Here is a 27,550-nt window from a genome sequence, read left to right as displayed (position 1 = left end):
GGAAGGCAGGGCGGAAGTGTGACAGTTGCCATGAGGAAGTTGGGTTGTTGCCATGCGGAAGTGTGTTGGGCAGTAGTACGGAAGAGGCAGCGGTCCAGCCATGGCCTCTGTCCCCTGTGTGCTCCTCACTAGCTGTGCTGCTGGATTTACCGGGGAAGACCTGGTGACACGTAAGGCCGCATGTGTGTGTAATGGAGGGGAGGGCTGGAGGTGACGGACCGTGCTGTAATCTATGGCAGGGAAGGCTTCTGTCTCCGCCATAGTTACCCCGAGTATCCGGGTACATAGAGCCAGGGTGTAACTATTGGGGTACACAGGCTCAGCATTATATAGGGTAGTGGGGGTCTTACTGCAGATGTCCCACTCAGGACACGTTTCCTCCACAATTCTTGTATTCTTCCATTGACATATGAGGGCTGTGAGATTAACCCCTTAGTCACCACCAATACGTCTTTCTACTGACCTGAGATATAAGAGAATAGCATCTCGCGAAGGGGGACAATCCAGCAGCTGTCCACTATAGCTGACCACTATAGCTGACCACGTGCTGCATCAGCCACGATCAGCGTTGGCACCGTCTATGGTTGTTTAACCCCTTAAATGCTTCTGTCAACAGTAATTATGGCATCTAGATGGTTAACAGTGTGGGGGTCCCTCTTTAACCTCATCGGCACCCTGAGATCTTGACCGCGTGGTCCTGATGTTTGCCATGGCGGTTCAATGCCAAATAACGGCCCTAAAGTCTGACGGCTACAGCGGCATGTTCAAAAGGTATCAAAATGTAGGTGCTAAAAATACACGTTTTCATTCCTGTCATGTCACTTTGCGTTAATTCCTGAAAAGCACCTGAAGGGTTAATAAACTACCTGACAGCATTTTTGAATATGTTGAGGGGTGCGAATTTTAAAATGGTCTCACATTTGGGGGTTTCCAATATATGGGACCCCCAGAATCACTTTAAAACTGAAGTTCTGAAAAAAAAAAAAAGTTTTGTAAATTTCCATGAAAAATGACTGCTACATTTTTAAACCTTCTAAAATAAGAACAAAATAAAACAACATTTTACAAATGGTGCTGATGTAAAGCAGACATGCAGGAAATGTTCTTTATTAATGTTTTTTTGTGGTGTGACTATTGGGATTAAAGGGATAATCATTCCAAGTTTGAAAATTGCAATTTTTTTTTTTTTTTACTTTTTTTTTTTTTTTTTTTTTGTAAAACTTCTAATATTTTTAGAAATAAACCCAAAACATATCAACCTAAATTTAACATCATGAAGTATGATAAAGTGTCACGAAAAAATATTTTCAAAATCAAAGGGATATATGACTCAGTCACTAAGGGGTTCAATGATGATAAAAAAAAGGAAAAACCCACCTCCAATTTTGTCCTTGTCATCAACAAAGGTTAGTTTAATATGGTGTAGGTCCACCTTTTGCGGCGATTACAGCCTCAATTCTCTGAGGTATGGATTCATACAAGGTGTGAATTGTTTCCAAAGGAATTTTAGCCCATTCTGCAGTTAAAACACCCTCCAGTACTTTGAGCGACGATGGCGGCGAAAATCGACGTCTAACTTGAATCTCTAAAATTGACTATAAATGCTCAATAATGTTGAGGTCTGGGGATTGTGGGGGCCAGATGAGATGCTCAACTTCATTAGAATGTTCCTCGTGCCATGCTTTAACGATGAATTGGTGCATTATCGTCCTGAAAGATGGCGTTCCCCTCCGGGAACAGTGCTTGAACCATTGGATGCACTTGGTCGCCCAAAATGCCTAAATAATCTCAGCTGTTAATTCTTCCATGAAGGGATATCATTGGCCCGGCGGATCTCCACAAAATAGCACCCCGGATCGTCACAGAACCTCCACCATGTTTTACGGTTTGGAGAAGGCAGTCAGGATGGAACACTTTGTTCGGCTGTCTCCAAACGTATACTCGGCCGGAGGTCGGAAATAGGGTAAACGATGATTCGTCTGAGAATATCACATGTTTCCACTACTCGAGGGACCAATTCTGGAGGTTTCTACACCACTCTAAACGCTTGGAAACATTTGTCATTGAGAGCAGCGCTTTTCTAATTGCAGCTCTTCAGTGGAATCCAGATTTGTGCAGCTCCCGACGAATAGTTTTCATGGAAACTGGGTTCTGTAGGTGTTCATTGAGCTCAGCAGTGATTTTCTGAGCCGTGGTCCCTCACAATTCGCTTTAGAGTCTGACGGTCTTGCTCAGTCAACTTTGACTTTCGACCGGACCTGTGCTTTGCTGCGGAAGTCTATCTATCTATCTATCTATCTATCTATCTATCTATCTATCTTATCTCATCTCATCTCAAAACTATGAATTAACACATGTGGAATTATATACTTAACAAAAAAGTGTGAAGCAACTGAATGTCTTATATTCTAGGTTCTTCAAAGTAGCCACCTTTTGCTTTGATGACTGCTTTGCACACTCTTGGCATTCTCTTGATGAGCTTCAAGAGGTAGTCACCGGGAATGGTCTTCCAACAATCTTGAAGGAGTTCCCAGAGATGCTTAGCACTTGTTGGCCCTTTTGCCTTCACTATGCGGTCCAGCTCATCCCAAACCATCTCGATTGGGTTCAGGTCTGGTGACTGTGGAGGCCACATCATCTGGCATAGCACCACATCACTCTACTTCTTGGTCAAATAGCCCTTGCACAGCCTGGAGGTGTGTTGAAAAATAAATGAGGGTCCAACTAAACGCAAACTGGATGGAATAGCATGCCGCTGCAAGATGCTGTGGTAGCCATGCTGGTTCAGTATGCCTTCAATTTTGAATAAATCCCCAACAGTGTCACCAGCAAAGCACCCCCACACCATCACACCTCCTCCATGCTTCACAGTGAGAACCAGGCATGTAGAGTCCATCCGTTCACATTTTCTGCGTCCCACAAAGACACGGTGGTTGGAACCAAAGATCTCAAATTTGGACTCATCAGACCAAAGCACAGATTTCCACTGGTCTAATGTCCATTCCTTGTGTTCTTTAGCCCAAACAAGTCTCTTCTGCTTGTTGCCTGTCCTTAGCAGTGGTTTCCTAGCAGCTATTTTAACATGAAGGCCTGCTGCACAAAGTCTCCTCTTATCAGTTGTTGTAGAGATGTGTCTGCTGCTAGAACTCTGTGTGGTATTGACCTGGTCTCTAATCTAAGCTGCTGTTAACCTGCGATTTCTGAGGCTGGTGACTTGGATAAACTTATCCTCAGAAGCAGAGGTGACTATTGGTCTTCCTTTCCTGGGGCGGTACTCATGTGAGCCAGTTTCTGTGTAGCGCTTGATGTTTTTTTCCACTGCACTTGGGGGACACTTTCAAAGTTTTCCCAATTTTTCGGACTGACCTTCATTTCGTAAAGTAATGATGGCCACTCATTTTTCTTTACTTAGCTGCTTTTTTCTTGCCATAATACAAATTGTAACAGTCTATTCAGTAGGACTATCAGCTGTGTATCCACCAGACTTCTGCACAACACAACTGATGGTCCCAACCCCATTTATAAGGCAAGAAATCCCACTTATTAAACCTGACAGGGCATACCTGTGAAGTGAAAACCATTTCCGGTGACTACCTCTTGAAGCTCATCAAGAGAATGCCAAGAGTGTGCAAAGCAGTCATCCAAGAAAAAGGTGGCTACTTTGAAGAACCTAGAATATAAGACATATTTTTAGTTGTTTCACACTTTTTTGTTAAGTATATAATTCCACATGTGTTAATTCATAGTTTTGATGCCTTCAATGTGAATTTACAATTTTCATAGTCATGAAAATACAGAAAAATCTTTAAATGAGAAGGTGTGTCTAAACTTTTGCTCTGTACTGTATATGAATAGGTTTTACATGTTCCCTCTAGCTGGTAAAACAAGCCTCTAGAATACAGTAATGCCGTGTGTAAGTTCCCTAGGACACAGTGCTTGCATTCTGTTCCCCTAGAAAGTAATAATGCCTTCTGTGTGCCCCTTTAACAGTCACAGTAACTTAAGTTCCCCTATAACGATAAGTGATCACGTAATTTAAAGTATGATGTTCTCTTATACATAGTATGATGCCCTCTCACTGTATGATACCACCTACACAGTATACTAACCCCTTTGTAGCCCCCAAACTTTTTGATGGCTCCAACACTGTATGATTGATTGCCCCTTAGATAGCCTCCATATAGTATAATGTACCAGATAAGCCTCTATATAGTATAATGCACTCCCCATAGACCTCTATATAGTATAATTCACTCCCGATAGGCCTCCGTATAGTATAATGCACTCCCCATAGGCCTCCGTATAGTATAATGCACTCCCCATAGGCCTCCGTATAGTATAATGCACTCCACATAGGCCTCCGTATAGTATAATGTGCACTCCCCATAGGCCTCTGTATAGTGTAGTGTGCACTCTCCATTGTACTATACGGAGAACTATGTGCACACTCCATAGGCCTCCTTATAGTACAATGTGCACTCCCCATAGGCCTCTGTATAATATAATGTGCACTCCCCATAGGCATCCGTATAGTATAATGTGCACTCCTCATAGGCCTCCGTATAGTATAATGTGCACTCCCCATAGGCCTCTGTATAGTATAATGTGCACTCCTCATAGGCAGGCTATATGGTATATAATGCACCCCCCATAGGAAAATTCTATATATAGTTGTATAATGCACCCCCATAAATACAATATTCATCTCTCCTCCTTATTCCCCTGCTGCTCCGAGCGCTCGCACATCTTTGGACAGTGGGCGCCGAGTAGTCCCCTGTCAGATGCTGTGGAGGGGATGATGGGAGAGGGAGCGTGACTCTCCCACTCTCATCAATGTGGTTATCTGTATCAGTATCTAGACGACAGTTTAACTTGTGATGATGGGCAGGAGGGCCCAGTGCTGGCATCCGCCCACCCCTACTCCTCAGGGCCCCCATTGCGGCCGGGTGGCAGAGTAGAGAAACTATGGGTGTGCTGTGCACGCCGATACAGTTAAAGTAGCGTAGCTCCGGGTGGCCCCCTCAGAGCATAGGGCCTGGGGCGGCCGCCCCCTTCTGCCCCACTGGTACTTGCGCTACTGCCCTCACTGTTAAAAGGTGTTTTTTTTTTTCTCCAATATCTACTCTGTATCTTCTCCCTTTCAGTTTCATCCCATTGTTTCTCGTGTTTCCATGTACAAATGAGAATAAGGATGATCCCTCTACAGTGTGACATACCTTCAGATATTTGTAGACAGCTATTAAGTCTCCTCTCGGTCTTCCCTTTTGCAAGCTAAACATTCCCAAATCCTCTAACCATTGCTCATAGGACCTAGTTTGCAGACTGGTCACCCTTCTGGTCGCTCTTTTCTGAACTTAAAAAAAAAAATGAACTTGATCCAGATTTCCAATGTCTTTTTTAAAATGTGGTTGCCAGAACCTAACACAGTATTCCAGTTGAGGCCTGACCAAGGAGGAGTAGAGGAGGATAATTACTTCATGTGATCTACACTGTGCTTCTCTTAATACAGCCTAGAACTGTGGTTGCCTTTTTGCTGCTGCATCACTCTGTGGACTCATGTGCAGTCTGTGATCTATTAGTATACCCAAGTCTTTTTCACACGTGTTGTTGCTTAGCCCTATTCCTCCCTTTCAGTATATGTTTTTATAATTTTTCTTGCCCAGATGTAGGACTTTGCATTTCTCCCTTTAAAAACCATTCTGTTAGTTGCTGCCTGCAGTTCCAGTTTGTTTAGATCCTCTGAGTTTCACAGATCTCATTCTCGGAGCTGTCATTTTAACTGATGTGTGAACACCTCTATGGGTCAATGTACTGTCAGATTAAAAAATTGGGCAGCACACGGACACTGCACATGGATGTCACTGAAGCCTAATCATTATTGGTCAGCAGCTGATCCCATGATATAAACTGGCAATAATGTAACTTGTATGACAGGTGGGGTTGAGCTATCGGCGCACCAGCCTAAACCTAAACTCATTACTGGCGGTTTATATGCCCATGTAAAATCGCTAAGTTCCTAGAAATTCCGGGGGTTTGCAGCCAATCATTCACTTCAGCAGTCAGAGCCAATCATTCACTTCAGCAGTCAGATGACCCAAAATAAAACAAAAACGGACATTACCACTCCCTGTCCTGCGGGAGACCACCAGAGCTGCCCTCCCTGCTTTACACTGCAACTCTTCCTCTCCACGTGTGGTGTACCAGACCAGATATTCCAGGAAAGTTCAATTTCATAACAGTAAGGAAATAATAATTAGAAACTAAAACCTCCACTGAGATAAATGAGGAGTCTGTTGTGTGCCACGACCTTGATATCCAGGCTTACACGTTGGGTGGAGTTGGCCAACGTTGCGATGATTTTCTGTAGCCGGCTTGCAGTGGCTGTTTCCCTTCATTCCAGCTTGTGGTGCTGTTTTTTGTGTTGGGCCCAGAATATAGGACGCCCCATGTAGAATAACCCGAGCGTTGCGCATTTGTGGTGGAGTTGTGGACGAATAAAGGAGGTGTCAATAAAGGAGGTGACGCGAAGCCAGTTGTCGGGAAACCTGACAGAAACCTTGTTGGTGCTGTGTGCACATTTCTCGCTCACATTGGGTTCCTCTTGGTAGCCAGGCCCGGAAGGCACACGTTCAAAGCACATTCCTGGGATAACATTTGTTTTGGAGGCACAGCCTGTCTGAGGCGGCCGCTCTGTGTTTTACAACTGTCTGCGAGGAGGCACGGTGCTGTAGTTCGGGAGACTTAATGGAAAGTCAATAGGAGAAGCAAGGCTGATCAGGAGGACTACTCTGCTTTATCATGACATGCATGGCCGCCAGAGAATCTGGAAGAGAAACAATTGTTCCAAGCTTTTCTTCCTAAATCCATGGTACAATTGTGATAAGGACCTGTCCATATTTCTTATCCCACCTCTGTTCAGACTTTCACTCCCCTTTGACAAGAGGAATGGGAATCTGTTCTCATGGAGAGGTGTTTTTTTTGGGGGGGTCCTGAAATGTGTAAATTTTTAGTGCCAAAATCTGCAAGGCCCATTATATTTTTTATTTTAGTTAATGGCCTGTTGATTATCACCAATAAATGTGGCCAATTCCTGTGCGGATCTGCAGTTTAAACTGGAAATCCAAGGCAGGCTCCTGATACAATGGCGCAAAATTTCTGACATGTATCATTTTATATAAACATAGCCTTATTAATTCCATTTTAAGTTTTAGGGGTTTTTTCTGGGCAGAAAATAGAAACTCATGCAGTTTTGTTTATATTTATATTCCTTTTTTTTTTATACGTTTTTTGTCCCACTAGGGACTTTAATCATACAATCGCTCTATTAATGCATTGCAATGCTTCAGTACTGACGTGTAATAGGCCAGTTGCCCCCGCTCTGTCTAAATGCTCAGATGCCACAGTTGATGTTACCTGCAGCATCTCAGGGATTAAACGGCCACTACTGGGGTCTTTTTTTGATCCCACCTGTTGTATCAGAGTGAACGATACAACATGGTTAATTTCAATGGGAAAACAGTCAGTGACATTAGTAAGAAAATGTGGCTGAAGCGTGGGAAAATATTTCTCTACATATGATGGCTTTCACGGTTAAATAATATTTAGCTACTGGAAATTTAGTAGTCACATGTGTTTGACCTATAGTAAAAGGTATAGTGCTTGTCACCAGGATCAGCCATTATTTAAAGGGGTTTTCCCCATGAACAAAGTTAATTTTAATCAATAGATTTTGGAACAATAATAACTTCTACAATTGTATGTGTTTAAATAAAATGTTCCTGTGCTGAGATAATCCTATAAATGTGCCCCTGCTGTGTACTGTGTAATGGCCGTGTGTCTGACCGTACAGGAACATGGTCTGATCATACCACAGCTCCTGGGCAGGGAGGAAGCAAACAGACATTACAGCAGAGGATCACAGCTATCTGTATACTCTTTTGCTTCTTCCCCGTTCCCAGGAGATGTGGTATGATCAGACCATGTTCCTGTACGGTCAGACACGGCCATTACACAGTACACAGCATGGGCACATTTATAGGATTATCTCAGCACAGGAACATTTTATTTAAACTCATCCAATTGTAGAAGTTATTATTATTCCAAAATCTATTGATTAAAATTAACTTTGCTTGTGGGAAACCCCTTTAATGATTGGAGGACATCTAGCTGCCATGACCCCCACCGATCCTGAGAATGAAGAGGCGGAAGCAGTTGTGCCACCTTAAATCACCAACATTCTTCTAAGGACAGAGGCAATCTGATAATAACGAAGAGTAGAGAAACTTGTCTTGCAAATCTGTAGATGAAAAGTAAGTTGACCGGTTATGCACAAGTAGACCCCCAGTGACGTCGAGGGGAGTTTGAGTCCGGCTTGTCCCCCATGTACCATTGTAGTTTTCTTCCAGTTGACAAGATTTAGTTTGGTTCCCAGCTTCCAAGTCATCTTGGTTCCATACATTAAACTCTCTGGTTCTTGTAGAAATCATTGGAGCAGAACAGCTTCCTGCACCGGTACAAGAAGCCGAGGACGTGCGACAGTACCCATGGAGGATAGACAACAAGTATTACTCTGCCAATGTGAATATCTGCATTGTACCCAGCACAGCACATGTTACCACTCCGGTGGCAGAGTCCGTCCAGGCTTTCATTGTATATTTTGACAGCACATCGGTAAGTGTCCATGGTCACATAGTGAAAGTAGACATCACCATGTTCTGCACGAGTCAGTGTTTTGAAAACCCTTAAAGGGGATCCTGTGTTTCTTTTGTTCACACACCTCTGTTTCTGAGATGTGATCCCTTCTTCTTTGTGCGTAAATCTAGTCTTTTTATACAACTAGGCGTGATCGTCAAGAACTGGCCCATGGAGAGGTTTTGATTACCACGCCCACTCGGTTGAAAGACTAGTTTTACGCACAGGGAACAATGGGCCATATCTTAGGTACGGAGCGGAGCAGGAACAAAAGAGAATCTAACCAGATACAGAAGAACAGCGACACTTACAGGATAAGTGATAGCTTGATAATCGGTGGGGGTAAGTCCACTGGGATTTTCATAGATTGGGGAACTTTTATCCTCGTTAGGATGGAGCGGCAGTGCTCATGCCCAACCCGCCCTCCATTAACTCCTTAGGCGGTTGCATACTGCTGCACTCTACTTTTTCTGGTGGCCCCCTAGAGAATAAAGCGTCAGTCAGGCATTTGAGCTACAGCACCAATTTGTTATGGGGCCAAAATACCCCAATCTACTGATTAGTGCAGGTCTCAGCGATGGGACACCACCTATCAGCAAGTAAACTTGGTTTCAATGGACAACCCATCTAAACGATGATGGCCTAAATGGGTCATAAATACCCAGAATCAAGGTTATTGGGGTAGAATAGGAGATGACAACAGAAGAAGGTTGATCTATAGAGAGGTTAAGACCATCAAGGGTCAATTATGGAGGCCCACCAAAAGTCTGAAGTATCAGGGAGGTAAAGGAGAAGCCACAGGGTTGAACAAAATCCTCAAAATGACCCATCTACCCAACCGTGGAGGGCATCGTATGTGAAAGCTGAAGAAATGAGGTAAGTAATGTGTAGAGGCTGAGGGTATGCTTTGTAGGAGTTTGCTACTTTTCCCTAACTTTTCACATGAGTGATTCAGCAGCTGTTGAGCAAATGTGTGGATACCAAAGAAAACATTTCAGGCAATGTTTTTTTCCTCCAAAACGGATAAACACTCTGAAATAGCTTCCACTACTTGTTTGTCTGCTGAGTGGAAATATGAAGTATGTAGCCACCTGAAAATCCAAGTTCACCTTCAGATATTAAAGAATACACATCTAATCCACATTTGTAAATGCTTAGTGAGAATTATGGTAAACTAGCGGGGAAGCTGTTCAGTGCTGTGCCCCAGTCAGCGGAGTACAGGCCGCCGCTTCTGCTTGTCTGTATTCTGCCTGTGGTGCATCAGATAGGGGACGAAATAAAACCGCTACTAGCGAGGCAATGGTGGATTTGAATCATGCAGATTTTCTGCTGTATGTGTAAAAGTCTAATATATAATATATACTGTTCTGTGTGGAAAACAAAATGCTGCAAAAGTAAGATTGATTTAAAAAACAGAAGCCTTAATAGTTTGTTTATATTAATTAGCAAAATGCAATGTGAATAAACAAACGAGAAATCTAAATCAATACTTGGTGTGACCACAGTTTGCCTTCAAAACGGCATCAAATCTTTAAGGTTGAGTGCCCACAATCAAGATATTCAGCTCTTTGGATGCAGTTCAGTAAATCATGTGGATTTACCGCATGTAATGAATGGCTATGGGTGAGACTACGCAGCGGAGACTAGTGTCTGTTACGAATAACTGACATGCTGCAGCTCGTAAACCCGCACTGTTGGTGAGATTACACCATGTCAAATGACAGCACAGTGGGCATGGGATATATAGAAATCCCATCCACTGTGCTCGTAATGTAGGGTGCAGAGTTTTGGACTCGGCGCAGGTGAGCTGCTTCCAAAAAGCTGTTATTCCGGATTATGGGCACAACCCTTTAGGTACACTTGTACACAGGTTTTCAAGGAACTCAACACCTAATATCTTGGAGAACTAACCACAGATCTTTTGTGGATGTAAGCTTGTGTAAATCCTTCTGTCTCTTCATATAATTCCACACAAACTCAATGATGTTGAGATCCAAGCTCTGTGGAGGCTGAATCATCACTTCTAGGACTCCATGCTCTTATTTATGCTGAAAGTACACTGTGTGCAGAATTATTAGGCAAGTTGTATTTTACAGGATTATTTTTATTATTGATCAACAACTATGTTCTCAATCAACCCAAAAGACTCATAAATATCAAAGCTTAACATTTTTGGAAGTTGGAGTGGTTTTTTTTTTTAGATTTGGCCATCTTAGGAGGATATCTGTGCAGGTAACTGTTACTGTGCAGAATTATTAGGCAACTTAATAAAAACCAAATATATTCCCATCTCACTTGTTTATTTTCACCAGGTAAACCAATATAACTTCACAAAATTTAGAAATAAACATTTCTGACATGCAAAAACAAAACTCCAAAAAATGAGAGACCAATATAGCCCCCTTTCTTTATGATGACAGTCAGCAGCCTCCATCCATAGATTCTGTCAGTTGCTTGATCTGTTTACCACCAACATTGCGTGCAGCAGCCACCACAGCCGCCCAGACACTGCTCCCAGAGGTGGACTGTTTTCCCTCCCTGTAGATCTCACATTTTATGAGGGGCCACAGGTTCTCTATGGGGTTCAAGATCAAGTGAACAAGGGGGCCATGTCATTATTTTTTCTTCTTTGAGACCTTTACTGGCCAGCCATGCTGTGGAGTAGTTGGAGGCATGTGATGGCTTCTTCCTGTACCACTGCTTGAAGAAGTTGTCTTCCAGAAACTGGCAGGAGGTCTGGGAGTTAAGCTTCACTCCATCCTCAACCCGAAAAGGTCCCACAAGTTCATCTTTGATGATACCAGCCCATACCAGTACCCCACCTCCACCTTGCTGGCGTCTGAGTCGGAGTGGAGCTCTCTGCTCTTTACTGATCCAGCCTCTGGCCCATCAAGAGTCTCTCTCATTTCATCAGTCCATAAAACCTGTGAAAAGTCAGTCTTAAGATATTTCTTGGCCCAGTCTTGACGTTTGTTTCTTGTTCAAAGGTGATAGTTTTTCAGCCTTCCTTACCTTGGTCAAGTCCCTGAGTATCGCACACCTTGTGCTTTTTGTTACTCCAGTAACGTTGCAGCTCTGAAATATGGCAAAACTGGTGGCAAATGGCATCTTGGCAGCTTCACGCTTGATTTTCCTCAATTCATGGGCAGTTGTTTTGCGCCTTTTTTGCCCAACACGCTTCTTGCGACCCTGTTGGCTATTTGCCATGAAACGCTTGATTGTTCGGTGATCACGCTTCAAAAGTTTGGCAATTTCAAGACTGCTGCATCCCTCTGCAAGACATCTCACAATTTTGGACTTTTCAGAGCCCGTCAAATCTCTCTTCTGACCCATTTTGCCAAAGGAAAGGAAGTCGCCTAATAATTACGCACACCTTATATAGGGTTTTGATGTCATTAGACAACACCCCTCCTCATTACAGAGATGCACATCACCTGATTTACTTAATTAGTAGTTGGCTCTCAAGCCTGAACAGCTTGGAGTAGGACAACATGTATAAAAAGTATCATGTTATCAAAATACAACTTGCCTACACACAATGTAGTTCTTAATGACATTGGCTGTATGTTTGGGGTCATTGTCCTGCTGCAGAATAAATGTGGAGCCAGTAAGACTCCTCCTTAATGGTATTGTCTTATGGATAAGTATCTACCTGTATTTCTCAGCATTGAGGACACCATTAATCCTAACTGAATTCCCAACTCCAGTTACTGAAATTCAGGCTGAGACTTTCCAGGAACCTCCGCCATTCTTCACTGTCACCTGCAGACACTCATTGTGCCTTTCTCTAGCGCTTTGATAAACAAATTGCCTTTTGTGACAGCCAAATATTTCACATTTTGATTCCTGAGTCCAGAGCCCCTGCTGCCATTTTTCTGCACCCCAGTTCCTATGTTCGTTGAGTCGTTTGGCCTTTTTTCCAGTGTTGAGGTAATGGCTTTTTGGATGGTATTCTTCAATGACGACCACTTCTAGACGGACTTTACAAATAGTAGATTGGTGTGGCTGAATATCACTGGTTGATGCCGGTTCTGAGCTGATGGCACTGCTGGACATCTACCAATTTAGAAGGAAAGTAAGCATGAGGTTTCTTTCAGGTGTGCGCTAAGATTTTTTTGGTCAACCACTGCATCATTTACAGGCTTCAATGTTGTCCGTTTGTTTGGGAGTCCTCAGTATTAAGAATTACTGGCAGATACTTATCTGGGAGGCTTCTGATTGGCCCGATATTTACAGCCAATGGAATTAAGAACTACCTTTGGTGTAAAGAAGAACACGAAATCCTGCAAGTAATGATTTGGCCCCCACAGAAAACTGATCTCAACATCGAGTCTGTCTGGGATTACATGAAGAGGCAGAAGGATTTGCACAAGCGACATCCACAGAAGATCTGTGGTTAGATCTCCAAGATGTTTGGAGCAACCTCCCTGCCGAGTTCCTTCGAAAACTGTTCAAGTGCAAAGTGCAGTCACCCCAAATATTGATGGGATTTTGATTTCTATTTTGGTCATTCACTTTGCATTTTGTTAACTGATAAAATAATACATTATAAAGACTTCTATTTTCTTTTTTTACGCATTTATACTTTGTAGCATTTTTCCGCACCCACAACTTTTGCGCAGCACTGTATATATCGGCTTTAATAAAAAATAAAGGTGAATTGTGACGTCAAACAATGTTCTTTTTCATTCATATAATGAACCATAGCTGGTTGGTCATCTGCAATTAACTTTCCATATACAGAATACCACTTGACTCCTCGAATAGCTGAAGTGTATAAATAGGGGAAAGTTATTTTCTTACCACACTCATTGGGGTAATGTATCATGGGTGAATTGTGCTGTGAGGGCAGTTGCATCCACGATAGAGCCCCTTCACACATCCAAGGGTGAAAATGCGGGGGGTCGTATTGTGCATCAGTCAGGAAGACTGCATCGCTAAAGTCAGGTCATCTGCTGTCGGGAGGATCAACGAATATGTTGGAATGTAATTGCCCAATCATTGTAGCCCAGGGAGATAAGTGGCGCCAACAGTGACTGACGGCAGCGTATCCTCTGTATGTAATTAAATGATTGACCACTAGCTATCATATACTCATGTCCCGATTAATTTTACAGGTGAAACGCTATAAAACACTTGCGCTCGAATAATAACGCTTGTCATGCTCCATCATGCATGTTCGGCAGCCGCAGGGCGCATATAGTGAGTGCGCTGAAGAACTGTGCTAGATCTATGAACACCAGGTTTACTGTCCTATGTATCTGCCGCGGTCAGAGCAAAGTCTGGTCACCGCAGTTTAACCCCTGGATACATTGATAAGTGACCATGGCATATAAGAGGTCACATTACTCACCCTGTATGGTGAACATCATAGACAAGAAAAAAATAAATGGAGAAAAATGAAATTAAAAATTATCAAAAAGGTGTAGTATATAAATGTATTTATTATTATTACAGTGGTATTAACAAAAACAGAGACCGCTTACCTAAAGAATTCTAGAAAAATAAAGTGATGGTGACATAAACTAACTTCCCCCCTTTTTTTTTTTTTTTTTTTAATGCTTATTTCATAAAGCAGAAAAGCATAATAACCATTTGATATGGCCATAATTGTATTATCTGGCAGCAAAGAGTTACCAGGTTATTTTTAGTGTTCAATGTATAACCCCAACAGCAGATTTGCATTATTTGTATTTGTTTTATTTCATTCCACAATTATTTTTTTGGTTGTCAGGAAACATTTGCTGACATTCAAAACTGCAGCTCATTGATTGAAATCCATGGTGTTTTTATGTGTAGGAGTCCAGTGAGCGGTCCTAGCTTGTTACTGACGGCTATCTCTGCATGCAGTCATACAGGGAAGACTGTCAATCATTAGTAGGACCGCCCACTGGACTCGGGATTTCAATTAATAAGTTTTACTAAAACATTTCCTATAAAACTGTGAGTGATCAGCTCCTCCTGCTCTATAATGTGCCGCCTGCAGATCGGAGTCCACCTTCAATAACGCACGTTCCCTTTAAACATTAAGGTGACTGAATAAAATGGTGAATTTACTTGTGACTTCAACCTTGAATATTGTGATCCTATAACCCTGCATTCTCACATTTAATGTCAGAAATCGGGTTTGGAGAAGGTGAAGTCTTGGCTTCCACTGCTGGAGGACTGGCTGCTGGATGTTATGATCTTGGTGTGTGATCGTGCCTGTGATACAGGTGAGGAGTAGCGCTATGGTGATCATGGAGTTAATAGATATGCTCCGTCACGTGCAGCCCTCTCTGTCCAGCAGAGGGGGCTGCGTCAGTCTTCTCTGTTCCTTGCTAGGCCGCATTATTTTCCATTATTTTAGGCCCTGCCAGGTAGGTGTTGTGGTTAATGGTGTTACTGCTTTCTGCGCAGGCGTCGGCCGACAGGCGGCACAGGAGTGGTGTATACAGCATGGCTTCGAGTTGGTGGAAGTGAACCCTGAAGAGCTGCCAGATGAAGATGGTAGGTTGGCAACTTTAGTTGGTATTTTGCCCATCAACCAAGAATGTTCATCCTGTTCACTTACATTTAATCTGTTCTGTAGATGATTTCCCAGAATCCACTGGTGTCACTCGGATAATTCAAGCTCTTAATGCCAATGTATGGTCCAACGTGGAGATGAAGAGTGGTAAGTGGTGGAAAAATAATGTCTAAAAAATATGGTTTTGTAATGGTCATTGGCATATCTCCAGAATATATTGCTTTATAATGTGTGCCTGTCCAGCCTACGGGCCCCCACCTGGTCCCCGGCCATCTGCTCTGCATGAAGCTGGAGACCGTTACCATAAGAGGTTCCCTGTACATCGGTAGGACAGGGAGCCATCTGTTGTGAGTTCTGTTTTTGGGCTCCCTCTGGTGGTTACTGATGGTACTGGGTGACTTGTCTTTCCTGGGTTTCTGGGTTCCACCTGTTCCATCAGCATATGGGAGTTTCCTATTTAACCTGGCTTTGCTGGCATTTCCTCGCCGGTTATCAATGTATCCAGTGTGTCTTGTTACCTCTGCTCCCTGCTCCTAGAACCTTCTGGACAAGCTAAGTTTGGATTTTCCTGTTTTGTGTTTTGCTTAATTTGGTTTTTAGTCCAGCCTGCAGATATGTGATTCTCTGCTGCTGGTTGCTCTAGTGGGCTGAAATTGCTTTTCATGTGCCATGAGTTGGCACATGAGTTCAAGTAATTTCAGGATGGTTTTTTTGAAGGGTTTTTCGCTGACCGCGCAGTTCACTTTTGTATCCTCTGCTATCTAGCTTTAGCGGGCCTCATTTTGCTGAAACTGTTTTCATACTACGTATGTGCTTTCCTCTCATTTCACCGTCATTATATGTGGGGGGCTGCTATTTGCTGTGGGGTATTTCTCTGGAGGCAAGAGAGGTCTGTGTTTCTTCTGATAGGGGAAGTTAGATCTTCGGCTGGAGCGAGACGTCTAGGATCATCGTAGGCACGTTCCCCGGCTACTTTTATTTGTGTGTTAGGTTCAGGGTCGCGGTCAGCTCAGGTTCCATCGCCCTAGAGCTTGTTTGTATCTGTGCTTGTCCTTTTTGTGATCCCCTGCCATTGGGATCATGACAGCCATCATTCAAGCAAAAACAGTGAATGAGTGCACTAGACCTTAATTCTAAGGATCAGTTAGGGGCTCCTCACTGATAATAAGGGTATTCTTGTCCTAGAGACATGACATCACTTCCTAAAATGATTAAACCTCTTGAAATCGAATCTCTCCCTAGATTTTACAATACAAGCTGTATTATTTATTAAATATATCTTAGACCTGATGAGTCTCAGGTATTTACTTTGAAAATCCATGTTAGAATGGTTCTATAGCCCTGATAGTGAAATGCGCATGTGATGAGTCCCACACACCTCCTACAGGTTGTACTGAGCAGTGTGCGACCTTAGCAGGGAGGAGGGACACGGAGGAGCTGTCAATCTGGCTAGATAGGAGGAGCTTGAGTTTCAAATTTCAGATGGGATTATACATGGATTTTCAAAATGAACACATCGGCCACATCAGGTCCATTTCCTTATAATTCTAGAACCATCTTACGGGATCTTCAGCTCCTTGGCGGCCATGAACCACAGCACAGAGAATAATGGGGATCCACAAGCTAATGTGAGTTTTATGGGATGATCACGATCAATGTAGCAATGCACAAATGTGGAATGTTTGGTGTGTAAATCCGCAATGTCATAAATGCCTGCGATGTCAGATCAAAAGTATCTAGAAAATTCAGTGCGTGAATTGACCTAAGTTGTTAATGGTTCCTTGCAGGTGTCCGGTGGAGCCGCCACATTGCCTTCCACCGATCAGGGGCGAGCTGGTGACTCCAGCAGTCCTAGTGATTCTCAGATCAATACTGTAGTAGGTGAGTCTTCTATGACGTGCCCTGATGATCATTTTCAGATTGTGCCAGAGAAATCTTGGCCTTCCCAGCAGCAACAAGAAGTGATTTATCTTCATTAACAATCATGTGGATTACTTGGAAGCATTATGGATGAGGAACATGCAGCGCACCTCTCTATAAGCATACCAAGAAGCAGTATAGAGGGGTCATGTTGTCGTCATCCCTTCACCGTGCCTACTAGTGTAATGTCGCCTACATGTACCAGTGATATCCACATATGTACAAGAAGTCGGGCTCCATATAACCAATCACTGTAGGCTTTCTATGTGAAGTGACTGTCCGCTTTCAGGTCATGTAATGTTGTTTCTTGCAGCTCCAGAGACTCCATTTTATTTTTGAGCCGTTTTATTTTTTTCATCAGGTCTCCTCATCCGGCAAAAAATATACTTGAAAAATATAAAGTAAAGCAATTCACAGCTTTTAACGAACTGTTGTCCTCCCCAGACCCTATGCTGGATCTTGATATTCGAGAGCTTGCCAGCCTTACTTCCGGGGAAGGGGATCTGGAAAATTTCGGACGACTTTTCAATAAACTTCAGGAAATGAAAGGTAGCACTCATCATGTTGAAAAGAATTTTGGGTATCGCACTACTGTTCAATATGGTTTTGCCAAAGATGTTTGGTTGGGTAGCAAAATTGCATTTTGAAAGGGAACCTGTCAACTCTAAAAAATGCTAGTTACCTGCAGACACAGGGTTAATCTGCAGGTACATTCTGTGCAGCCAGTTTATTGGAAGAGCTGGCTACAGGTTGCAAATTAAGTTTTTTTTAGGGGGAGCTGTGAACAGTCATCGCACTGTAATTCCTCCCCGGTACATTGATTGACAGCCTGCTCTGCGCACACTACATACACACTGCACCCCTATGCTGCACAGCAGGCTGTCGCAGTGGTCGGCAGTGATTACAGGTGTATTCATTGTATAGTGAGGGGTGACTGTGCCGGCTCCTTGCACCGCCCCAATGACTGGAAGCGAGCAGCTGCAGGGAGAATAAAACTTTGTTTTCTCAGTGTCCGCACTTCCAGAAAGCGGTATAAATGCCATTTTCTTGCAGATTAATCCTCTAGCTGTAAGCACACAGTGTTTCTCAAGGTTCCTATTTAAAGGGTTTTCCAGAATAATCTGACAGTGTTTACACAGTGACAGTGTAGTCTGGACTCGTCACATTACCATCACACAATGTGTTTGTATGTATGGAATCCTACAGCTATTTCTGCTCAAGATACAATAATAAACGTATTATTATTTTATATTAATATCAAGCAGAATTAATTTTAATTTCAGCCTATTGGTTCAGCCCTCCACAATAGTCATGGTCTCTTATGTGGTCCCTTGGGAACTTTCACTGCCTCCCCTAATCTAAAGTAGTAAACTTGCCAAAACTCCCCAGTGTAGTAGCCCTACATCGCCAGTGTCGCCACTTCCTAGCCAGCTGATCACCTGCTGTCTGGCCGCTTGGTTAACGTGACACGGCTGAGGTCTATGACTGGCTTTCATAGTCACGTGTTCGTGTTCAGACTGCATGTGATCAGCTGGAAGCAAAGCGAGACTGGAACGGAAGTACTGGAGTGCTGTATGGATTTGGCAGATGAACATTAATCAATCTATTATTGTGAAGTGTTTCTTGCTGTTGGAAAAATACAATTATTTACTTGTTGTCCCCTTTAAAATAAGTCCTTACACACTATGGCCTTCTAGCTTATAACTATCAGTAGAACTGTCATTGTAGCAAGTCGCCACCAATCACGGTGCAGCTTTAATTTTTCCCAATACAGTTTAAGAATTGAATGCTGATCATTGATTGGTTTCTATTGGCAACAAGGACCATTTTTCTTTGACAGTTTTGACAAAAGGTTACATAGTTAAAGGGGTATTTCCATCTCCGAGAACTTATCCCAATATGTAGTAGGTATAGTAATAATAATATTAGCAAAAACCTCCAATTAGTAGTATAGTTTTTCTGATTAGCTATGTTGCTTACCCCATGTGCAGGGCATTGCAGTAGGTTGGGTATCCATGGTTATGACCACTCATATAGTGACAGTCAGTTGTTAATGGTCATAACCATGGATATCTAAGCTGCTGCAGTGCCCTGCACATGGGGTAAGCAACATAGCTAATTAGAAGAACTATATTACATTTCTCCTACGCCTCATTGGGGGACACAGGACCATGGGTTGTATGCTGCCTCCCACTAGGAGGACACTAAGTTAAAGGGAACCTGTCACCCCGTTTTTTCAGACTGAGATAAAAATACTGTTAAATAGGGCCTGCGCTGTTTCTTCCCCAGCTTTCCGTTGGTGGCGTAGTGGTGTGCGCTTGTCCAAGTGCTGAATCCACTGCGCGCAGGTGAAGAAAAAGCGCGCGATCTGCGCTATTACCCTTGTCATCGGTGGGGGCGCAGATGGAGTGCTCTGCTGCACGGGGCTTCAGGAAAATGGCCGTGGGATGTCGCGCGTGCGCAGATGGAGATCGCGGCGGCCATTTTTCCAAAGCCGAGTTTGCATCTCGGCTTCAGGAAGATGGCCGCCCCCACCGATGACAAGGGTAATAGCGCAGATCGCGCGCTTTTTCTTCACCTGCGCGCAGTGGATTCGGCACTTGGACATGCGCACACTACTATGCCACCAATGGAAAGCTGGGGAAGAAACAGCGATGTCACTACGCCCACCTGACCTGACCAGCCTGATCGACAGGCGAAAACGGCGACTTTGGTAATGTATTTCGCAGCATAGGTGGGGAATCAGGGTACACTACATACACTATTGTAACGCACAGCGCAGGCCCTATTTAACAGTATTTTTATCTCAAACCGAAAAAACGGGGTGACAGGTTCCCTTTAACACAAAAAGATTAACCCCTCCTCTGCAGTATACACCCCTTCACTGGCCAGGATTCAACCAGTTCTTGCTTAGTGTCTATAGGAGGCACTTGGGTCTGTTTTCAGACCCCAACTTTCTTATTTTTATTTTAAAGATTTTATTTTTCTGTACATTTTTAATTTTTTACTTAACAGAGTGAAGGGGGCGACGGGTTCCTTTTTATAGGGTCCATTCTCCCCTGAACCATCAACAGGCGAGTATACCCCCCTGTCCCTCTCCTGTGACGTCTGGGGCACGCCACCTTACTGGGGCGACGGTTCCTTTTATGGCCCGATCTTTCCCCCCCCCCCCCGTCCCCCTGCAAGACGGCGAGCACATTGAGAGCCAGGCTCCCATGTTCTTCTCCGGGGCTCGACACCTAAGACAAGGCCCACATCGGATGGCGTCACAGCCCTATGACTAAAGCCCCCCTTGGGGGACAGAGGAAGATGGATGGCACAGGTGCATGGATTCAGCACCCTCACATGACAGGAGGCCAGCGATTTACCAGTGGCACTGTGAGTACAGCGCTCCCATCTGCGGCAAAGGTGCGGTCCGAGTCCCTGGGGAGAGGCGCCGTCAGTCGGGTGTTAGCAGCAGTCAGCAGCGTTTTGCCGCCGCGCATTGCCGGCAGGGCCCAAAAATTTAGTCCCCGGCTTTCAGCCGGACTAGGCCACAGTTCCGCCCACGTCCATCGCTCCGCCCCCTTTTCCCGGCGCTTCTCGTATGGGACGAGAGGCGCCCGTGCAAATCTCGGGGGCCATATTACTCATCTGCGAGGACTCCAAGGTGGCATGCTGACTGACAGGAACCGCCGCGGGGACAATTCCTCCCCGGGGATACAGGCACAGGACCGTGGGTAAGCTGCATCAAGAAAGCTTAACCCCTTCCCTGCACCATAGCACATATCCTGCCCCTGTCTGTATAAAAACACTGTCTCAACCTAAGGAGACCAAAAAGACTAACAAGAAGCATACAGTGTTTTTCACTTCTTGTGCCACTTGCAATACGGCCCTGCCCCGAGCTCCCAATACTCCATTATGTGCGGTTTGTGACCAGGCCTCTGTGCAGCTGCCTGCCGCCATTGCCGCCGACGACCCTGCAGAGCCTTGTCCCCCTCAGTGGGCCACTTCCCTCTCACAATCTATGGTTTCTCTAGCCAAAGCAATTGACTCCCTCCGGGGTCCCTCTTTAAGTCAGACCGCGGAGGACTCTGGCGATGGTACGGATCCGTCCTCCAGCAGGGGGCGCCCTCTGTCACTAAGGGCTCGAGGTACCAGGAAACGTACCCATGTCTCACCCTCCGACCACGGGCGTGCTTGCTTTTCAGCATCAGCGAGCTCAGTCTCTCGTTCCCCCTCTCCGGAGAACCTAAATGACTCTGAATATGAGTCCGAGGACTCTTGCGTTCAGGATCCCTCGACTTCCCAGGAGACACTAGATTCTCTCATTGAAGCGGTCAACAAGACCCTGAATGTGGACACAGAATCCGTATCCACTCCGGAACACGCGGTGTCTTTTAAGAAGACAAAACGTGTCCAAAAAGTATTTGTCACTCATCCTGAGTTTAAAGAAATCGTACAAAAACACAGGGACCGCCCTGACAAACGCTTCATGGGGCAAAAGTCTATTGAGGCCAAATACCCTTTTGCTCAGGAACTAATCAAGGACTGGCTACAGTCCCCCTCAGTGGATCCTGCTGTACCACATCTCGCTTCCAAAACGATCCTATCTCTGTCAGATGGTTCCTCAGTCAAGAACCCCTCTGACCGCCAAATTGACTACTTGGCTCGCTCCATCTTCGAGGCCACAGGAGCGTCTCTCTTTCCATCCTTCGCCGCTTCTTGGGTGGCTAAAGCTATGGTCGCTTGGACTGAGGTGCTTACCACGACCATCCAAGATGGTAATCTCCCTCCAGAGGAGATCAACCTGGCTAACCAGATAGCCCAGGCTGGGGACTTCGTAGTTAATGCCTTAATAGACGCGGCCAATTGCGCTGCACATGCAGCTGCAAATGCAATTTCCATCAGAAAAGCCCTGTGGCTCAGAGATTGGCGAGCAGATTCTGCTTCCAAGCGTTCATTGACATCTCTACCCTATCAAGCTGGTCGCCTATTTGGAGAAAAATTAGACCAAATAATCTCGGATGCTACTGGGGGGAAAAGTAAATTTCTCCCCCAACAAAAGCCTACCCGGCCGTTTCGGTATCAACAACAATCTCGATTCCGGCCTTTTCGTAACAATCCCAATTGGCCGTCTACATCCTTCTCCCCCGCATCAGGACGAGGTGCCCGCGGGGGCCGACGCTCCCAGGTCTCTTACAGACCTAACCATAACTGGAAACCCAGACCATGGTCATCTGGGTCCAAGGGATCCAGATCCCTTAGATCCTCCACTCAATGACTCTTTGCAACATCTGGAGGACGTCGACAAAGTAGGAGGTCGCCTACTTTCGTTCCGTCAAGCCTGGCTCTCGGTCGTATCCGACGAGTGGGTCAGGGAACTGGTGTCCTCCGGATACAAAATAGAATTTTCCTCCCCCCGACACATTTTCTCCAGTCGTGTCCTCCCAAACCAAAGACAACGGCTTTTCTCCAGGCCATACAGGCACTACAAAGGGATGGAGTCATCATTCCGGTTCCCCAAGACCAAAGTTTCAAAGGGTTTTACTCGAACCTATTCGTGGTCCCAAAAAAGGACGGATCGTTGCGGCCGATTCTAGACCTAAAACTTCTGAACAAATTTGTAAAAACTCGGCGCTTCAGAATGGAATCTCTCCGCTCTGTCGTCGCATCTATGGAAAAAGGAGAGTTCCTAGCACCTATAGACATCAAAGATGCTTACCTCCACATCCCAATTTTTCCTCCTCATCAACAGTTCCTTCGCTTCGCATTTCACGAGGAACACTTCCAGTTTGTGGCCTTACCTTTCGGCTGCCATGGCCATTCTTCATTCCAGGGGAGTGGTGGTACTTCCGTACCTGGACGACCTACTGATAAAAGGCCCATCATACCCAGCCTGCGAAGAGTCCGTCGATCTCTCGGTGGATACTCTTTCTCGCCTTGGTTGGAAGATAAACTTCGAAAAATCCTCTCCGATCCCGACTCAACGGATCTTCTTTCTGGGAATGATACTGGGCACTTCCCGCTGTCTAGTCATCCTCCCTCCAGACAAGGCCCTTGCCTTGCGGCGGGGAGCTCAGAGGCTTTCCCGTCCAGTCTCACACTCCATTCGTTTCAGCATGCACATTCTCGGGCAGATGGTAGCAGCCATGGAAGCAGTTTCATTTTCGTCCCCTACAACTTGCGCTGCTGTTGGTGTGGAATGGGAACCCGTTTTCTCTCGACCGCCGTTTCAGTCTGTCCCCACGGGTCAGACAGACCCACAGGTGGTGGACGCTGAAGTCATCCCTGAACCAGGGAAGGTCATTTCTCCCAGTGCGGTGGCTGGTGGTGACCACCGATGCCAGCCTCATGGGCTGGGGGGCGGTTTTCAACCACCACACAGCACAGGTGCGGTGGTCCACTCAAGTCTCGTCTCCCCATCAATATCCTGGAAATCCGAGCTATCAGGCTAGCGTTGTTCAGTTTTCACCACGTTCTGGCGGGTGACCCCGTCAGAATCCAGTCCGACAACGCCACATCTGTGGTGTACATCAACCGCCAAGGGGGAACCCGCAGCAAGACTGCCATGCTCGAGGTGTCCCACATTCTCCGTTGGGCCGAAACCAACTATTCACTCAGCGATCCACATACCAGATGTGGAGAATTGGGCGGCGGACTTCCTCAGTCACCAGGGTCTCGCCTTGGGAGAGTGGTCCCTTCACCCGGAAGTTTTCCAACAGCTTTGTCTTCGTTGGGGGACCCCAGACGTGGACCTAATGGCCTGCAGGCTAAACAACAAGGTCCCACAGTTCACTGCCCGATTCCTCGACCCATGTGCCGTCGGAGCAGATGCCTTGGTCCTGCCGTGGCGTCAATTCCGCTTCCCATACATTTTTCCTCCTCTCCCCCTGCTACTGAGGGTCATCAAGAAGATCAGGGCAGAGGGTGTGCCAGTGATCCTCGTGGCGCCGGACTGGCCGCGCCGAGCATGGTACGCGGAACTGGTTCAGCTTGTCACCGACGTCCCCTGGCGTCTTCCAGATCGCATGGATCTTCTTTCACAGGGCCCGATTTACCACCAGAACTCAGGGGCCCTGTCTTTGACGGCCTGGCCGTTGAATCCTGGATTCTAGGCCAAGCGGGTTTCTCTCCCAAGGTGTCCTCCACCATGATCAGGGCTAGGAAACGCGTGTCCATGCGCAGTTACCACCGTACCTGGCAAATTTTCTTCGCATGGTGCGACGCACATGGACGAACACCTCTGGCATTTTCCATCCCTTCCATATTGGAATTTCTCCAATCAGGACAAGAGTCGGGTCTCGCATTTAGTTCCCTCAAGGGACAGGTGTCAGCATTATCCGTCCTGTTCCAACGAAAAATTGCCAATAGATTACCGGTTAAGACGTTCTTCCAGGGAGTTTCCCGTGTGGCACCTCCTTACAAGATGCCTTTGGATCCGTGGGATCTTAATTTGTTCCTTGGAGCCCTTCAGGAGGCCCCCTTCGAACCACTGCAGGACATCTCTCTGACCTTCCTCTCCTGGAAGGTAGTTTTCCTAGTGGCTATTACATCCATCAGGCGCATTTCGGAGTTGGCGGCACTTTCCTGCCGACCTCAGTTTCTGATTTTTCACCCGGATAAGGCAGTCTTGAGGACTTCTTCTTTTCTGCCCAAGGTAGTTTCCTCTTTTCACCTCAATCAGGAGATTATTCTGCCTTCGTTCTGTCCGGCACCAGTCCATCGCATTGAGAAAGCTCTGCACACTCTCGATGTGGTGAGGGCCCTTAGACGGTATGTCTCACGGATGGCTCCCTTCCGCAAGTCGATGTCCTATTCGTACTTCCAGAGGGACCAAGGAAGGGTTCTCCCGCTTCCAAGGCTATTCTAGCCAAGTGGATTCGATCGGCTATTCAGGAATCCTATCGTGTCAAGGGGGTTCCTATCCCAGCAGGGATTAAGGCCATTCTACTCGGTCGGTGGGCGCCTCTTGGGCCATTCGGCACCAGGCGTCAGCACAACAGGTCTGCAAAGCTGCGACATGGTCCAGCTTGCATACTTTTACGAAGCATTACCACATTCTCACATTCTCTATCTTCTGCAAACGCTGCCCTTGGCAGACGTATTCTGCAATTGGCGGTAACTTAGCGGTAAGCCAGTGGTACATGGGGTATTAGCAGCTATGTTGCTCCCCACCCAGGGACTGCTTTAGGACATCCCATGGTCCTGTGTCCCCCAATGAGGTGTAGGAGAAAAGGAGATTTTTGTGTACTCACCGTAAAATCTTTTTTCCGAGCCAATCATTGGGGGACACAGCACCCACCCTGTTAGCCTTTTGGCTTGTTGTTACTCCTTTGGTTTTGACAGTTTTTTATTGTCTTTCGTTTAATACTCCTACTGCTTTACTACCAAACTGGTCGAATCATGGCCAGTGAAGGGGTGTATACTGCAGGACCCATGGTCCTGTGTCCCCCCAATGATTGGCTCGGAGAAAAAGATTTTACGGTGAGTACACAAAAATCTCCTTTTTTATTTAGAGGTATTTGCTAATATTATTATTGTTACACCTACTACATATTGGGAAAGGATTTTGGAGACGGGAATACCCCTCTGAAGTTTTTCCTTCCAATATTCAATTGTCATACAAGTTTCCAAAATGTTTTATTCTCATCAGATAAAGCTGCCTCTTTGCCACACGAACAAAGGAAGCTTCATGCAGAAAAGGTAAGTTGCATAGTGGTAATGGATACTCTATAATACAAATCTGCGCTCGTAGATGGGACAGTGTCTCAGAGAACCAATCACAGCTCCAGTATTTTTCACCATAATGTTGATTGTAAAAGGGCGATATCTTGCACGTTGTTTTCTGCAATGGAGATGGCCTTGTAGATTGCTTCTGTCGCTGAGATTGACTGCCCAATTTTCATTTGTTAGTTGGATTTGATCACTTGAATTGACTCTGCCCATCTGAGAGCAGCGGAAATTGGGGCCAGACACTATTGCAGCACTGTGTCCCTTGCTCGGGTTTCTTGCTGTAGTTTTGATAAGTGTTTTCTTATCTGCTGGTCTCTCAATGATGAACTCCTGCTATGTCGTCCTTGATAGTAATGAGATCCCTTTAGAGATGAGTGAATCTATTGGCAGTATTCTAGCCCGTCGGCCAGGTCAGCAATCTGTGACCCCCTAGACAAGAGGTCTGTGAATCTCTTTACCTCCATACGTTCACTGATGTACTTTAGGTTAGTCAGGCTAGCCAAAGTTCATCATTATAGCATGAAGTACACACAATTGGCCAGCCTCGCTAATCGGAAGAAAAGCTGTGAATGCTGGAGAGTGGAGATTAGCAGGTCTACTGTACAGCGGTCACACGTTACTCACCTGGCTGATGGACATCAATTTTCCCATCTCTACCACATCGCAGGAGTTCACCATTGGGAGGCTAGTAGAGCTGCACCAGAGGGAATACTGTTTTATCAAAACTACAGCAAGAAGCCAAGAAGTTACCCAGCCCTGGAATGAGGGTCTCCGTCCCGATTTTATTCTTCCCTCAAACTGGAAAGTACAAACCTGCTGCTAGATTCCTTGCTAAATGGACTATACATGACTGCCATGACCAGTAAGACAGCAGTGTATAATTAGTGTATGCACAAGTCTGAGCACCATAAAGAGGTGGGGATTCCTATCCCGACAATTTATGGCCACGTGCAGCACATAGTTGACCGGATTATGTAAAAATCTGAGCAGGCATCACTGCTACCGTTACTACCAATACCAAGTGACTTGGAGTTACAGAAATGGCGTAACCCAGCACGACTCAACCCTGGAGTTTTAGAAACACAGTAGTTCACGGAGCTGAATGGTGGAGATGGTAACCTGTTTATCAAACACCCCCAATCACATTGACCTCCAACCATAAAGTCCATGGAGAGTAGTCTAGCATTCTCTGTTGTGTAAGCAACCTGAAGGTCAACGGTGTCTCAAACTTTCGAACACTATCCGTATCATTCATAGTGTAACATGGAAAATTAATTCCGGTAGAACTACTTGTACCTTCTTTTTTTTCTTTTGTTTCAAAGGTTGCCAAAGCATTCTGGATGGCCATTGGCGGAGACCGGGATGAAATTGAAGGCATTTCTTCTGATGAAGAGAACTGATCGCAAGAAGCGTTGTGTATACTGAAGAGGCCATGAGGAATAACACCGTCACATTTCTGTTGTGCTTATAGTGATTGTTCCTCACTTTTTGTATATTTCCTTCAAAGCAAGGAATTTAACGTCCCCCCCTATGTCTAGCACATGTTCTCATCAGTGATCCCCAACTGTCTATTTATTAGAAACAAATCTGAATCGTCTATTTTATATTCATTCCCCCATCCCTGCTCTGAGATGTTGGGGAAACAGTGGTATGTTCTGTATGACGCGCATCCATCCACCAGTGAACCAGTTTTGATAAAGACTAGTTCTTCTGCGA

At 45.3% G+C, this 27,550-nt stretch overlaps 1 protein-coding gene across 1 annotated transcript; it reads left to right on the top strand.

Annotated features, from left to right (window-relative positions):
• The first annotated feature begins 13 nt into the window (after positions 1 to 13).
• AAGAB (alpha and gamma adaptin binding protein) lies at positions 14 to 27,550 on the top strand. The gene is made up of 10 exons (XM_069766409.1): positions 14 to 170; positions 8,480 to 8,670; positions 14,810 to 14,906; positions 15,091 to 15,180; positions 15,263 to 15,346; positions 16,751 to 16,827; positions 16,987 to 17,080; positions 17,564 to 17,668; positions 25,755 to 25,804; positions 27,157 to 27,550. Exons 1-10 carry the CDS (start codon positions 101 to 103, stop codon positions 27,232 to 27,234), a joined length of 936 nt encoding a protein of 311 aa, XP_069622510.1. The 5' UTR covers positions 14 to 100; the 3' UTR covers positions 27,235 to 27,550.

The sequence above is a fragment of the Ranitomeya imitator genome, chromosome 4 (genome assembly GCF_032444005.1).
Source record: "Ranitomeya imitator isolate aRanImi1 chromosome 4, aRanImi1.pri, whole genome shotgun sequence".
NCBI lineage: Eukaryota > Metazoa > Chordata > Amphibia > Anura > Dendrobatidae > Ranitomeya > Ranitomeya imitator.
The sequence above is the reverse complement of the archived record's forward strand: the minus strand, read 5'-3'. Positions and strand labels throughout refer to the sequence as shown.

Bases quoted from the DNA above. Each gene is read 5' to 3' on its own strand.
- AAGAB (XM_069766409.1), top strand. From the start codon at position 101: ATGGCCTCTGTCCCCTGTGTGCTCCTCACTAGCTGTGCTGCTGGATTT. The intron at 171-8,479 runs GTAAGGCCGCAT...TGGTTCTTGTAG, and splicing joins CGGGGAAGACCTGGTGACAC to AAATCATTGGAGCAGAACAG. The intron at 14,907-15,090 runs GTGAGGAGTAGC...CTTTCTGCGCAG, and splicing joins TGATCGTGCCTGTGATACAG to GCGTCGGCCGACAGGCGGCA.